At 37.2% G+C, this 16,463-nt stretch overlaps 1 protein-coding gene across 1 annotated transcript in view; it reads left to right on the top strand.

The window, feature by feature from the left end:
* Positions 1–16,463, top strand: part of LDLRAD4 (low density lipoprotein receptor class A domain containing 4) — a 337,105-nt gene that overhangs the window by 107,453 nt on the left and 213,189 nt on the right. Inside the window, exon 3 of the mRNA XM_049770120.1 lies at positions 15,273–15,413. Within this exon, the coding sequence (XP_049626077.1) occupies positions 15,273–15,413 (141 nt within the window). The remainder of the gene's footprint in view (positions 1–15,272; positions 15,414–16,463) is intronic.

Genomic DNA, 16,463 nt, shown 5'->3' with positions numbered 1-16,463 from the left:
TAGTATGTCTGCTTTATAGATGTGTTCATAAAAATAATATTAAAAACCCTATCTGGCTGTGAAATAAAATAATTTACTTACCTCCCATGTACACTTAGCATATTTATTCCTTTAGTTATGTGGAGAAATATGACAAATTGGAGTTCAGAGATAAGACAAATTAAAGAATAACCTCAGAACAATATCCATAATTGTAAATGTGATCACCATATATTTCTCTCTCCATTAATGACAGAACAAGATAGAATAAGATTAGTTTTACTGGAGCACAGGGCCAGAGTAAAGATAAATGTATTTCCCATACTGGAGTAGATAGCCTAGGATGTAGGTGAATTGTTCTTATCATGTGCTCCTATACTTATTGTTTCATCCATACTGCTATAGGCATTTATTCAACTGAGCTGAACTCAGCTGCACTGATAGTGAATATTCTATTGAGCAAAAGGGAAGCCACAAATATTGAGGGGAATTCTAGCCTGTGACAAGAGACAGGAGTCTGTGATGGTCAGGTTGTAGAAAAGAGTGATCAAGTAGGAAATTTGGGGATAAATAACAATAAGATTTTCAGAGTTCCTGGGTTCTAGATCTTCAGGTCATACTACAAAAATGAATGCAAACTGGGTGTCCTCAAAGATGAAAGGTTTCCTCAAAGAAAGTTAAGTTGCTTGTTTTATAAGGTAAAATTTTGTCAACCAGTATTACATGCAGGAAAAGGAACTTTAAGACCCGGTACTGGTTATCAACCAACTCACTATGAAGTCTGTTTCATCTGCCCAAAGAGTTTCCTTTTGGTTCCTGAGGATAAGCTGCAAATAAGTTGTTTGCAGATATTAAGCAAATACAGGTGGTGAACTCAATGTCTACATACACTTCTCAGTGTGTTGGAAGCTGTGTAGACAGGAGTTGCCTGTTCCCTATACAAAGAGTTCAGTGACTTTCCCAACAATGGGATTTCTTGCTTCATGTAAAGGCTACATGAAGAGAGAACATTATGGTTTAGGAATTAGGCTAAATAGGCAAGAAGGGACAGATGAAGTGAGCCTAAATATTTATGACATTAAAGACTAAAGAGGATGATTTGATAACTGAAGACTATAGGTAATCGAAAAATAAGTGAGCTAATAATTTTAGCTAACTCTTTGCCTTAAAATTCTTTCGTGATTTGCTAATAATATACTTGAATTTTTTAAATTTCTCCTTACTACATGTGTGTGTTTGTGTATGTGTAAAGTCTCCCTCTAATCAGGATATTTCCTCAATTAGAGAAAATATTCATCAAAGAACACCAGCAGTTGTAGTTCCTGTAAAAACCACTAAACAAGCCTTTACTTCTGTTCATTGACTTATTTAACAAATTTTTATTGAATGTATATGCCAGACCATACTTTGTACTCTGGGAATTATATCAGAGAAACCAGGAAGCAAAACTTTCTACATTTCTTCATGTAGTTTATGTTCTAGTGGGGAAAGGGGGGTGGGACAAGAAACAGTATAGCTCTATTTATATGGAAATAAGAATTTAGGAGAAAATAATGTGGAAAGGATAATAGCATGGATCAGCAGCATGAGAAATATATAATGGGAAAGTTTTTAGAGAAAATTCCACAGAATAGTAACTTTTGAACAAAGACCTGGAGAAAGTAAGGTACCTAAATAAGCAGATGACCTAAGAAAGAATGTTCTAGATAGGGCAAGTGTGGGTGAGCTGTGTGTGTGTTTGGGGGGCTGTGGGGACATTGCTGTGTGCAGTGCTAACTAAAGAAGGAAAAAAATGGAAACTGAAGAGCTGATGGGAGACCAATCAGGAAGGGCTGGCTGTGTCAAACTCATTGTAGAGGGTCATGGACTGATTAGTCCTGACACTAAGGAATCTTCTGGAGTCCCTTGAAAAGTGTGTGCACAAAGTTGGTGATGGGAGACAGAGGCCAAAGAGTCAAGTTTGGTTCAAGTTCTGTTTCATTTATTCAAAGCAAAAGATGAAATGTTTATACTCAATTTCTTGGCAAGAAATAATTTTCAGACAAAACTAATTTACCAAAAAGGTACAGGGGCAAATTGTTCAAGGCATATTCTGATGAAGGGCAGTTTCACTCTTGAGTCGCTTTTGCTATCTGAGGTTTTAAAGCTAGCAAGGTCAGTTCTCAGTGACTAGTATTGTTTTGGCTTTATTCCAATTCATGCATTCTGAACTGGGCTCTAAAATGTTAACCCTTGACATGATTGCATATAGACTAACAGCTAAGCTAGATTTGAAAGTGAGAAATTATTCTGTAAGACTAAATAGAGAATATTGAATCTATGCAAATGTTCCTAAAAAGGTGTGTTTATGTATCTCAGTAATCTTTAATAGAGGCTCTAAGAAAAGTGAGTAACAATTATTCTGTAAGACTAGATAAAGAGTACTTGAATCTGAGCCCGGAGAGATAGCACAGTGGCATTTGCTTTGCAAGCAGCCGATCCAGAACCAAAGGTGGTTGGTTCGAATCCCGGTGGGTGTCCCATATGGTCCCCTGTGCCTGCCAGAAGCTATTTCTGAGCAGAGAACCAGGAGTAACCCCTGAGCACCGCCAGTGTGACCCAAAAATAAAAACAAAAACAAACAAAAAAAAAAGAGTACTTGAATCTATACAAATATTAAATTTGAGTAATCTTTAGAATGTCAGATGAAGTTATGTCTCAATATTTATGCTATGCCTTTTTTGTTTCTGAATGCCTAATGGACAGACAACCAAAATTTTTCAGGGCCCTAATATGAGTACAGGTTATCCTCCAAGCTTCCTTTCTTATAGATGCTACTTTTCATTCTCTGTGAGAACAGGCAGTGAAAAGTTTCTGTAATAATAGACAGCTTTTGAAAAACTCTCCCTCAGGTAGTTAGGGCCTTTTCAAACTTGGTGCCTTCCTAGATCACAGGTTCTGTTTACACAGGGAATGATATAGCATTTCCTTCTTTGTATTTATTTTTCAAAATAAATGGTGGCTAATTCCACATGTACATCTTTTTTATTTCTTTCTTTTATTTGGGGGGGGGGTACAACCAGTGATGCTCAGGGCTTACTCCTGGCTATGCGCTCAGAAATTGCTCCTGGCTTGGGGGACTATATGGGATGCAAGGGGGTCCAATCACTGTCCATCCTAGGCTAGTACAGGCAAGGCAGATGCCTTACCACTTGCGCCACCACTCCAGTCCACCACATATACATCTTAAATGGCAGACAATAATAAGTGAATCATTATAATGCCAATCACTAAAATCAAAAGACCAGTTCTGGCAGTTGCCACTTAGTGAGGCCAAACTAAAGGGTTTAAAGTTTTAACATCCGACCATAAATCTGTACCTAATTTGACAATCTCTGTAATATCTAATTTATATTTGCTTAAAATGGCTATTTCTTGCTGCAAGGTTTTTATGTTTAAAGATATATCATTGTGTTGCCATATGTCTAGAAAATGGGTGTTCACCTTATCCAAAGGTTGAGATTTATCATATGGATAAGGGGTGCCATATATATATATATATGTGTGTGTGTGTGTGTGTGTGTGTGTGTGTGTGTGTGTGTGTGTGTGTGTGTGTTCTGCATGGCAATACAATGAAATGAAATGCAAGCAGAGTTTGAGAGAAGTCACTTAATATGGCTTCCCATTTTGGTAGAAACATTCCATCTGCACTCTGTATCCTGACTGTGGGGTAAAGGACACAAGAAGAAGATGGAAGTCTAGTTAGGACACTACAAACACTACTTTTACACAATCTAGGTGAGACTTAATGCCCTTTTAGGCTAAATTACTATAGTGAGGTGGTGAGAAGTGGTCAGTTTCTGGCGATGTTTTGAGGTGACATTAATGTTCCCTTGGTGTTTAAAAAATGGTAAGAGTCTAGTATGACTACAGTGTCTTTATGAATGAGCACTGGCAGGAAAGAGATTATAGGATGAAGAAGGTGAAGAGGTTTGTGTGGGAAAGAAATATCTGGTGACAAAGAAATGGAGAATTAGACCAAGTATTTTCTTAGTTAAAGTAAAATCCATACATAGATCAATGGGTTGTTCCCGCTTTGCATGCGGAGTCTTGGGTTTAATCCCTAGCACTGGCCTCTCAGGAATGACCCCTGAGAACTAGGCAGTTATACTCCCCAAACAAACAACTAAAAGATGAAAAACATCTTTTTCTAGTTACTATAAAGTACATTTGTGTATTGATGGAATAAGTATCAGTATAGCTCAGCATTCACGAATTTAATAACTACCTTGTTATTTGGTGAGGCAACAGATAAGGAAGAATGGGAGTTAGAGTACTTTTGGGTTGAGCAGGATTTTATTCTTTCAAATTATTTTTTTGAAGTATAACAGAATCACTTTTTGCCATTATAGGCATGTGGTAGAAGTAGATGCCCTGGTAGGGCCTGGCTTCCTGAGGAAAGTTAGTGAACCACTGTGGAGAAGTTGACCTCTCAAATCTCTGTGACTCTGGCTTTAGTCTGGTGTAGGTGATGTCTCTGACCCTGACTTCTGGTGTCCTGGATCTTGATCACAGGTGTTATAGGGCTTCTTATTTTGAGAAATGCCCATGTCTGCTTCTTAATAAAAGAAGAAAGTGAAAAAATTCAATTTTGGAGTGCTTTCTAGAATTATTAGGGGTCTCAAGGCCCTCTCCTGTTATATTTGTCCAGTGGTGCTGGAACCTAATAGTATTCAAGAACCAGTAGGGTTCCAATTGGCACTGCTTGTGACAGGGATACAACTCAAGGGTTTCCTCCTTCAAGACATGAGTTTCATTCCTATAACCATCACTCTAATCTAGGGGGAAAATAGTTCTTGTATAGACTCATCAATTGTAATAACAGAAAGGAATTTTAGAATAGAAGGCTTTCAGTGGTTCTTAGACTAAGGGTTGTTTTTTTCCCATGTAATCTCAGGGGAAAGCCTAAGCATATACAGATTTATGTGGACATGTCATGATTTCTTTGCGGATTCTACCCTCTTCCTATATCCTGCAGAAGACTCCAAGGTCTTGAAGAGAATGTCTCAGTCATTTGTAGGAAACCTGGGAACTTCTGGTTTAATCCAGGCATCTTATTTACTAGTAGAGAATCCAGAGGTTAAAGCTCTTACTTGAACATAGACAGAATATTTAGTTTAGAACTGGAAGTTACGCCTATTTTCCGAGTCTCAGGATAATGTACTGTCTTTCTTTCCTTGGTGCCATGGTACAGGAAACTTCATGAAGGGATGAATGATGCATGGAATGAATGAATGAGTTAGAAAAAAGAGCCCTAAGGTTAGTGTTTGCAATACCTATATGAAATGCTCTTTTGGTCCCTATTTTGGATTCCAAGTTTTTCTGTGAATACCTGAACACCCCTTATGTGGACCCTCCCAGCAGATGTGTCCTCATAGAGCATATGTCTCAAATGCAGAGCAAAGGACAAGTGTGAGTGGACAACTTAGATCTCTTCCTGAGTTTTATACTTTATGCCAATTATTATTATTATTATTATTATTATTATTATTATTATTATTATTATTAGTTTTTTGGACCACACCTAGCAGCGCTCAGGGGTTATTCCTGGCTCTGTGCTCAGAAATTGCTCCTGGCAGGCTCGGAGGACCATATGGGAACCCGGATCGGTCCTGGGTTTGCAGCATGCAAGGCAAATGCCCTATTGCTGTGCTATCACTCTGGCCCAATGCCAATTATTTCTAAGTGGAGCAAGGTGAATGAAATAGTATGACATTCTTCATATTGTTTGGTTACCATTACTTTCATGTCAGTATATTTAAAATATATTGATTGAGAGCCATTAACAGTACACAGCAAGTTATACAAGGCTCTTCATGACAGAATAACTGCCTCTCAGTCTTATTTCCCACCTCATAGATATGGATCATGTTAAAATGAAAGAACACCCAAGAATCCCTCCTATGTGTCTTCTATATCTTGATCAGTATGCTGGTAACATGACTGCTTTCTTTTCTTTGTGTAAATCCATTGACCTGACCTTACATTCTCTTTCTCTCTCTTCTCTCTCTCACTGTCTCTCACATACAGTTTTAAAATTAATATATATATATATATATAAATAATTTAATGTCACCAGTTCTTACATTCATAGTCTTTTAATGTCTCAGTTCTCAGTGAGAATAAAACCACTTCCTTTCCCACAAGGCCCCATATGACTGACTTTATCTCATGACAGACATCCTTCCCTGCCACTCACCCCTGAGGAAATTACTTACTCATGTAGCTATTGCTGCAACTGCTCTAGTCTCAGCCATGCTCCATCTATACTTTGTAGCTCACGGCATAAAATAAAATGTCTAACTAAAATAGCGTTTATTCTTGTGGGTCGAATTTCTGTTTGGATAATGGAAATTAGTGCTTTATTAGTGTTTTTATAATTAGGATTGGGTTAGATTTAGAATTGTACAAACTATGGGTTTTCACAGAAGTTTGCCCCCCTTAAAATAAATGCTGAGAAATCCCCACCTCTGACTTCTTCTCAAGCTAATTGAGTAATGAAAACAGCCTTAAATGGGTTGTTGAAAGAAAAATCAAGTTAATGATGAGTTCATTGGGGAGCTACAATGATTTCCCAGGTCCGGTTTTCAGAGAGCGAAAGGACTTTAATTCTTAAACCAAGGTATATAACAAGAATGCCTAGGAGAGAGGAGGAGAAGGACTTCACATGATGAGAGGATGATCTCCTCTTCCTAAAAGAAAGCTGTTTCCTACCTAGAGAGGATGAACTTATTGAGAGACCTACACTTGATTGATATTCTACTTATATTATTCTAGGTCATTAGGGGGAGCAGTGATCACTTTATTTAGGAGGGGTAGGGCAAACAGTCTAGGAGAAATTCGGGAGTCTATAGTCTTTTGATAATATTCTATAAACTCTAAGCCATATTATAGAGTTACATTATAGAACGGCTCATGTTTAACAATTTTATTAATATTTTTAGATGGTTGGCTATTCTGTGTTAATATATTAAGTGAGCAAATGTCCTTTTGTCATGTCCTATTTGTCTTTCTAGAGGACAACTGTGGTTTCAGCAGCATCACTTAGGATAGGACTTTTATTAAATACTTGTGGGGTAACTTAATTCATTACACAGAATATAAACTCCAAATTAAGTTCCCCTTTGTTCCAAATTTATGAGCAGGAAAATCAGCCCTGTCTTTGGGTAAGGGCAGAGTATCATTAGTGATGCGGTGTTGGTCTCTTAGCACGCTGTGTTGATTACCTTGTGATATGATGTGAGACACTCACAGTTTCTGCAGCCTCTTGGGTTTCCAGAGACCAATGTTGATAATATGCAAGAGATTAAGTCTCTTACAGGTACTCAAAATGTACTATTGACATTGAACAATTTTATAGGAGAATGTGCATATATCAGCCTTCTGCCATTCACATGCTGTCAGAAATTGACATTTGAGAAGAATAGCCCTGAGGATTAACTTTTCATTTCTGAAGATGCTTAAAGCTTTATCTTCGTAATTTGCTAAATCACTACTTTCTGGATGCTGTCATTCTTCACTGCCTTATAGAAACTGCTCAAAATTCTACTCTCCCTGAAGACTTAACTGGGCTGAAAAAACAAGCATGGGGAGACCTTTTCTTCCTGATAAAATTGACGTCCAAGATAGCCTCCATAATGTTGTACAACGTCCTTTAATAAAAAAGAGTGACAGAGCCTCTTAAGTTTTTGAAGCAGGAGAAAAGCTGTTCTGATTAATGGAAAGACAATGCTGTGGCCTGGAAAAGGTTGTCACTAAAAGGCTGGTTACCTTGTGCTGTCTGTTTGCCTGGATTTTAGCTTAGTGACAGCCACTAGCAATCTCCTCAGTTGCATAGTCTTGCTTCTTTCTTCCCATATGTTTCTTAGCTCATGGTCTTTATCTTTCATAATTTTTTTCATTTTCACTGAGCTTTGTTTTCATAATAGGTAATCTACCTTGCAAAGAATAGCACAGGATATATGTAGATCAATAAAAACATTATTATCTCTATAATAAGAAATGTAAAAGCTATATTGCTATGCTCCAAGTATTTATACTAATTTTAGAAATGTATTCATTCGGGGCTGGAGAGATAGCATGGAGGTAAGGCGTTTGCCTTTCATGCAGGAGGTCATCTGTTCGAATCCCAGCATCCCATATGGTCCCCCGTGCCTGCCTGGAGCAATTTCTGAGCCTGGAGCCAGGAATTACCCCTGAGCACTGCCGGGTGTGACCCAAAAACCACAAAAAAAAAAAAAAAAAAAAAAAAAGAAATGTATTCATTCTTCACTTATCACTTACTATCAGCAAAGCTTAATCCTTTTGTTACCACAAGGTACGCCTAGTAAAAGAGAGAAAATTCTAGATTTTAATGTCAGAAATGTTGGAACCAGAATCACTCTCAATTTTCAGGTTTGTGAATGATAGAAGTGCGAACTGAATGAGTCGATGTTGCTATAAGTTTTAACAGAAATAGCTAACGTAGACTACTTTGCCAATTCACCAAAAGAAAAAAATAAGCTTCTTTTACAGCTGTGATGTAATACTGTATATAGGGCTTTATTTTGCAACTGAGATCATATCTGTGAAAACTAAGGCTTTAAAAAGCATGTGAAAAAATTGAGAACAACTTTTGTTTCTCCTTTCCCCCAGTTTTTTAGAGAGATAATTGACATATAATAGAGTCAAAGTGAAAAAGTAAATGTTGAGTTGAGTTGCTTGCATATTGCAAAATGATTACTATCATAGTCTTTGCTTATACTGTGTCATGTCTTACAATTTCCACTTTTTTTTTTAAATTAGCACATTTAAAATAAATTTCAAGCAACCTTCAAGTATTTTCTGTTACCCTTTTATAGAATGTAGTTTCTACCAAGTAGATTAACTTTGGTCTTGAGATACAGGTTTGTTCTCCTAAAATTAAGACTGAGTACTTTCTCTGAATCCTATCCAAATTTAGGTTTAGAATTTTTAAATTATCAAGCTTCTTACCCTTAAAATGTTTTTAAATAGAATATTTTGGGGTGTGATATAAAAATGTAGAATTCACAGAGAACCCCAGAATAACTCCATTTCTTTACTTGTTTCAGAACTTTGAAACTTTCTTATTTTATTTATTTATTTTTTCTTTTTAATACATATCTTTATTTGAGAACCATGATTACAAACATGTTTGTAGTTGGGATTCAGTTATATAAATATTAGGGCATTCTCTTACACCTAATTCTTTTTCTTTCAACTATCTTATATAGGCTATTTTACCTCATGTTAACATTAGCTTGTATATAATTTAATTAACATTTAGGATAAAAAGGTTTCTTTCTCCCAATTTAATAGAAATCTTTGGTTTATGTCACATTGCAGGGAATTTGTCCTCTGACTAAGTTAGGAATTTCTTTTTGACTAGTCCCTCATTTGCAACAAGAAATCTTAGACTATTATGACTTTAAGACCCCTTAACATAAGAATTTCATGAATTTATGGAAATTCAAAGTCACTGAAATTCACCAGAAGCTTTGTGGAGAAGTACAACTTAGTCAAAACTAAAGAAGACCATATAGTAGGAGAAAAATCTTTATACCAAAGAATATATATAGATTCTTAAATGCTTGCTGATCTTAAATTTTTTACATAAGAAATCAAATAAGACATTTTAGCACAAAAGACAGTTTCTTAATATCTTGACTTGGACTGGAGAAATAGAACAGTGGGTAAGGTTCTTGCCTTGCTTACAGCCTAGTCAGATTCCACCCACAGCATCCCAAATTGTTCCTGCATCAGTCAGTCAGTGATGGCTAAGCACAGAGCCAGGAGTAAACCCTTAGTATGTCTGGGTGTGGCCCCACAAAAAATAAATTAAAAAAATAAATTAAGACTAAATATTCTGACTCTTAATTTTTGGTTTTTGGGTCACACCCAGTGATGCTCATGGGTTACTTCTGGCTATGCACTCAGAAATCACTCCTGGCTTGGGGGACCATATGGGACGCTGGGGATTTAACCCAGGTTTGTCCTGGGTCAGCCATGTGCAAGGCAACTGCATTGCTCTGGCCCCTGTTCTGACTCTTTTTAAGGACTAGGAATGACTTAATATTTTAAATATTAATGGTAAACCTATAACTCCTGAAAAAAATACTAGTTCTTGAATTGTTCACTTTATAATCCCTTCTAATATTCATTTGAAATCCCATGAAATCATAACCAAGATGCTTCCAATGTTTTATAGCTTTTGGATTTCTTGTTTTGTTTTGTTTTTGTGCCACACCTGGTGGTGCTCAGGGGTTACTCCTGGCTCTGTGCTCAGAAATCACTTTAGGCAGGCTCAGGGGACCATATGGATTGCCAGAAATAGAACCCAGGTCGGTCCCAGGTTGGCCGTGTGCAAAGCAAATGCCCTACTGCTGTGCTATCTCTCCCAGTTTTTGGATTTTTTAAATTTGTGATTTAGAATTAATAAAAAGTTCCAAAAACAGAACAAAATTAAATAAGAAAACATTTTAAAATTCTGTCTTTGGGAGTGTTGGAGCAACTTACAGAGGGTATGGCCTTTGCATGCAAAAGCCTTTTTTGCCTTGCATGCAAAAGCTATACCCCATAACTCCAGATGATTCCCCCAGAACCCCAGATGGTTTCCCAAAACCCACAAGGAATGATCCCTGATTGCAAAGCTAGAAATAAACCATGAGCACATGTGGCCCAAAACAGCAAAAACAAAATATAAAAAACCTCTTATTTCTATGATTTGATTTTTACTTTATTGAAGAATTTTTCTGACTCTTATTTGTCAAGATATAGTTTAGGGGGACATACCCAAATTTTCAGAATTATCTCATTGATAGTGTAAAAATATAAAAGAACTGTAACTATTAAAATACCTATTATAACTGTAACTATTAAAATAAGAGTTTTTAAGTTTGTTTTGTTTTATTTTGTTTTTGTTTTTTTTTGGGGGGAGCACACCTGTTGATGCTCAGGGGTTACCCCTGGCTATGCTCTCAGAAATCACTCCTGGCTTGGGGGGATCATATGGGACACCAGGGGATTGAACTGAGGTCCATCTTAGGCTAGAGCTTGCAAGGCAGACGCCTTACCTCTAGCGCCACCGCTCCGGCCCATTAAGTTTTTTTTTTTTTTTTAAGCAAACTAGCAAACACCAACTATGCATTCCAACAAGATAGAATTAGTTTTTGAAAGGGCTTCATATAAATTAACTACTTATAAACAGTGGCCCTTCATCTTTGCTAACAATTAGAATTTACATAGCAAGAAATCTTCATTGATTGGGCTGCACCTCAGGCCAGTGAATTCAAACATTGGGGCTTGTGATGCACAGATGATTTCAATTAGAGCCTCTCCTCCAGAGTTTATCATTTGTTGGACATATTCTAATAACAAAGGTATTCTAGTACTTCTACTAATATCTGAATGCACTTAGCTTTTGAATAGTGGAAATAACTTTGTAGTGTGGGTCAGGATCAAACTGGGAAGCTGCTTCTATCAATATGAGTTAGGTTAAGGTGAACATTTATACGAACTGTAATTTTACCCCAGCTTGAGTATTAATCTTTAACACTCACATGCATTATAGTGATTTTTCAGATATTTTCTCTATCACATCAAGAAGTTATTAGATTCGGGGCTGGAGAGATAGCATGGAGGTAAGGCATTTGCCTTTCATGCAGATGGACGGTGGTTCAAATCCCAGCATCCCATATGGTCCCCCGAGCTTTCCAGGAGCGATTTCTGAGCATAGAGCCAGGAGTAACCCCTGTGTGCTGCCGGGTGTGACCCAAAAACCAAACAAACAAACAAAAAAGGAAGTTATTAGATTCAACATTGCATTGTACTTATTTGGATTGAGGTGCTCATGTGAAAGGAAGACCTTTTAAAGCTTGACATATAGCTAATGACTCTCTCTGGAGGAGATGCCAATATTATGAATTGAAATTCAATTGAGTTGATGTTGATATTTCTGTGATCTAAGAAAAGCTCAGTAGAACAACCCTTGTTAATATGTTCTGAGTAATGTTAAGCCTACTTAAGGAAATATTTTTGAAATAATAATTTATTTAAGCACCGTGGTTACAAAAATGTTTGTAGCTGGGTTTCAGCCATGGAATGTACACCATTCTTCAGCAGTGTAACCTTCCTGCCACCAATGCTCTCCATTTCCCTTCTTCCCCACCCTCTGCCTATCTTCGAGACAGGTATTTTATTTTTCTCTCTCACTATCATTGTCACAGTAGTTGTTGGTGCTGTTTTGTTCTTTATCTGTACTCACCACTCTTTGTGGTAAGCTTCATGTCATGGGCTAGTCCTTCCGACCCTCTGTCTTTTGTCTCTGGGTATTACCATACTACCTTTTAGTTTTTCTTAAATCCCACGAATTAATGAGGCTATTCTGTGTCTAACTCCTGTCTAAGGAAAATATTTTAATTTATTGTTGAATTTTGTGCACTATGATTTTGTTGAGCTGACACTTTACATCAATATTCACCAGGGATATATGGTCATAATGTTTAATAATATCTTTATCTGCTTTTAACGTAAGAGTAATGTTGGTTTCATAGAAGCTGTTAGGAAGGATTCCTATTTATTTAATATTTTGGAAAAGCTTGAGGATTATATGTGGTAAGTTTCCCTTTAAGATTTCACAGAATTCATGAGAAAACCCATCTCCTTAGGAAGTTTGGGGGCTCCTTTTGGTGATGCTTGGACAACAAAACCTGTGGTTCAATTCAAGAACCTGAAGATCTGATGTTGCTTGAAATTTGTGATTACCCACACTATACCTGTGAATTAGAAAGCCTTAAGGGTTGCTTTTGAGGAGGATGCCAGGGGTTGAATCCAGGATGGCTGCATGTACCTTAATCCTTGTACTATCTCTCCAGCCTCTGAGATTTTATTCTTCGAGAGATTTTTAGTTAGTGTTTCAGTTTTCTTACTTGTTATTGATCTACCCAGATTTTTTCCTCTGATTCAGTCTTCAAAGGTTGTATGATTCCAAGAATCTGTCAATTTCTGGGTTTTCCAGCTTAGTTAATTCAGCTCTGTTAATTTTTCCTTTTTAATCTCTGTCTCTGTTTCTATCTCTTTCTCTCTCTCTTTACCCCTCCTTCCTTCCCTCTCTCCCTTCTTTGTGAGTCTAGCTAAAGGCTTATCAATCTTGTTTTCTTTTTTTTTCAAAACATCAGCTACTGACTTCACTTATCCTTCGCATTATATTTTTGATTTCAATGCCATTGGTGTCTTCTCTAGTTTTTATTATTTACTTCTTTCTATTACTTTGGGATTTATTTGCTTGTCTTTTTCCAGCTTCTCTAACTGTGACATTAATTTATTTATTTGAGGGTTTCTTTTTTTTTTCCTGTTTCCTGTTGTAACTCTGCATTGCTATGATTCTCCATTTTATACTGCTTCGCTATGCCCCATATGAGTTAATACTTTGTGCCTTTATTCTTTTTCATATTTTTTCTTCTTTAATTTCCCCTTTGACCTAATAGTTACCTAATAGTATGTTGCTCAGTTTCTGAATGTTGAAGCTTTCCCAAACTTTCTTTTTATGGTTGATTTCTACCCTCAGCCCAAGATATAGGTCAACAGAATGAATATATGCTTTTCATGTAGGAGACCCAATTGTTTTGATTCCTGTCACCACACAGTCTCCTGAGCACTTCCAAGATTAACCCCTGAACACAAAGCTAGGAGGAGCCCCTGAGCACCACAGTGTGAAATCTAGAAACCAAGAAAAAAATTCTACCTTCTTGACCTTGTGATCTGAAAAGATACTTGATATAATATCTATTTTTGTTACTTTCTTGACATTTCAGTTGTGTCCCAGCATGTGTTCTGCTCTAGAGAATGTTTCATGTGCATTGGAAAATAATGTGTATTTGGCTTTCTAGGGGGGAAAGGCCTATAAATCACAGTTCTTCCAACCCCTCACTTAAGATTCTTGTTCTCTCTGGTTGATATGTCCAATAACAGGCATGGAGTTTTAAAGTCTCCTACTACACCACTATCATGTAGTAGCTTCAGTGCATCTCCTCAGGGCAGGTCTATTAGAAGTTGCAGTATAAACTTTGCTGCCCCTTCATTCTTTATTCCCTTTGTCCTCAATTGTTCAAACTGATACTTATATTCTGTTTGTAAATGCCCTTAAAAATGTTATAAGAGGGGGCCGGGTAGGTGGCGCTGGAGGTAAGGTGTCTGCCTTGCAAGCGCTAGCCAAGGAAGGACCGCGGTTCGATCCCCCGGCGTCCCATATGGTCCCCCCAAGCCAGGGGCGATTTCTGAGCACATAGCCAGGAGTAACCCCTGAGCGTCAAACGGGTGTGGCCCAAAAACCAAAAAAAAAAAAAATGTTATAAGAGGGCCTGGAGAGATAGCACAGTGGCATTTGCCTTGCAAGCAGCCGATCCAGGACCAAAGGTGGTTGGTTCGAATCCCGGTGTCCCATATAGTCCCCCGTGCCTGCCAGGAGTTATTTCTGAGCAGACAGCCAGGAGTAACCCCTGAGCACCGCCAGGTGTGACCCAAAAACCAAAAAAAAAAAATGTTATAAGAGCAAGATCTACTTCAAATACTAGTTTACATATTCTATTGGTCCCATATTTTATGTGTAATATTACAGGGATGTGGGCCACATATTATCGTTACCCTCGTGGTCCTTGGCTACCTTCTAAGACTCTCAGGTAGCAGAGAGTGCATTTTCTTTTTTTATGGTTTATTATTATATAAAATCAGTGTTACTCCTGCCTGATAGTAAGCCAAGCATTTTTAAATTTAAAATTCTAAATCTATATTTTAATAGGCATAAAATGAATGAAAACCAGATATTTCACCTTGAGTTTCACAATATCCAGTTTGAGGCTTATAGTCTCTCTCTCTTTTTTTTTTTAAGTCAGAACTCCTGAGTTAAGCTGGAGTCTCTGCCACTACAGCTTCTCTCATCCTTGTAAGTATGGAAAACAGCCAAGGGTCTTTTCATGCAAAATAAGAGCCCTACAGCTATGACTTTCTGAGCAAGTTGTGGAAATAAAACACCCTTGTTACTCATTTTTGGGATTAGAGATGTGTTAGTAAAGCATGTCCTGGAGTGGCTCCTTTGATGCTGTTCATGGTGGATTTCATGGTCCTTAACAAGCAGGCTCTCCTCGGAGTTGCTAAGAGTCTCCAATTAGACTGTTACCAAGTTAGCAAAAGGAAAGGTGAAAATAATTGTGAAGAACATAAAATTTGCTTTACCTACATCATGCTTAATATTTTTTCAGAGTGCAAATTCACCTGCACCAGCGGTAAATGCTTGTATCTTGGTTCACTGGTCTGTAACCAACAGAATGACTGTGGGGACAACAGTGATGAAGAAAACTGTCTCCTGGTGACTGAACATCCACCTCCAGGCATCTTCAACTGTAAGTCCCTTCTTCTTTTATATGGTTAACAGGTAAGGGAAGGGGAAATGGAAGGATGTTATTTTGTCTAAGAAAAATGATGTGATGGGTTGGAGAGATAGTACAGGGGTTAAAGCACCGGCCTTGCATGCAGTCAATCCTTGTTCTATCCCAGACACCTCATATATTCTCCCCAGGACTGTCATGTGTCATTCCTGAAAGCAGAGCCAGGAATAGCCTCTGAGCACATTGGGGTATAAATCAAAATCCAAAAGAAAATAGACTTTCATTTGCAAAAAGGAAAAGGCAATGGTTTTTTCTTTTATTTAGAAAAGAAAGATTATATAATTACAAGTGGCAAATTCATTCTGGTTTCAGATATGTGTAGTGACTCTATGTTTTGTAATAGACTCACAGATCTTTACTACTTATCTTGGACATAGTGATTAGATTTTGTTAGCCACTGAGTATTCTTTATACTAGTTTTAATTAATTTTCAGAGTAATTTGAAGTAATTGTTCTGGGGGGGGGTCTTGGGGATCAAACTCTAGAAATTTTACTTGTAAAGCATGTAACCTAACACTAAACTACATCTTCAACCTTAAGTAAAATCATTATCATCATCTTAAGAAATGTATGTAAGGGGTCGGAGTGGAGGTAAGGCATTTATGCCTTGCATGCAGAAGGTCGGTGGTTCAAATCCCGGCATCCCATATGTTCCTCCGAGCCTGCCAGGAGTAACCCCTGAACACTGCCGGTGTGACCTGAAAGTCAAAAACCAAAAAGGGAAAAAAAAAAAAAAAAAAAAAGAAGGACATGTATGTAAAGAAACGTATGTGGAATGTCCATAACTAATCATGTAGTTAATTAAATATAAAAATTAAAAATATAGATGAAACTTAGAAAATGTTCTGGTCACATACTTTCCTTTTTGATACTTATTGTAAAACAGTTTGCATGAGATATTTACACATGTGAACCCCCAAGATTGAGGTTTGAACATTTCTTGAACTTGAAAAAGATAAATTCAGAAATTGAAATTTTCATTTGATCTTTACTCTAATGATTTTT

This window comes from Suncus etruscus, chromosome 3 (genome assembly GCF_024139225.1).
Source record: "Suncus etruscus isolate mSunEtr1 chromosome 3, mSunEtr1.pri.cur, whole genome shotgun sequence".
Taxonomy (NCBI): domain Eukaryota; kingdom Metazoa; phylum Chordata; class Mammalia; order Eulipotyphla; family Soricidae; genus Suncus; species Suncus etruscus.
The sequence above is the reverse complement of the archived record's forward strand: the minus strand, read 5'-3'. Positions and strand labels throughout refer to the sequence as shown.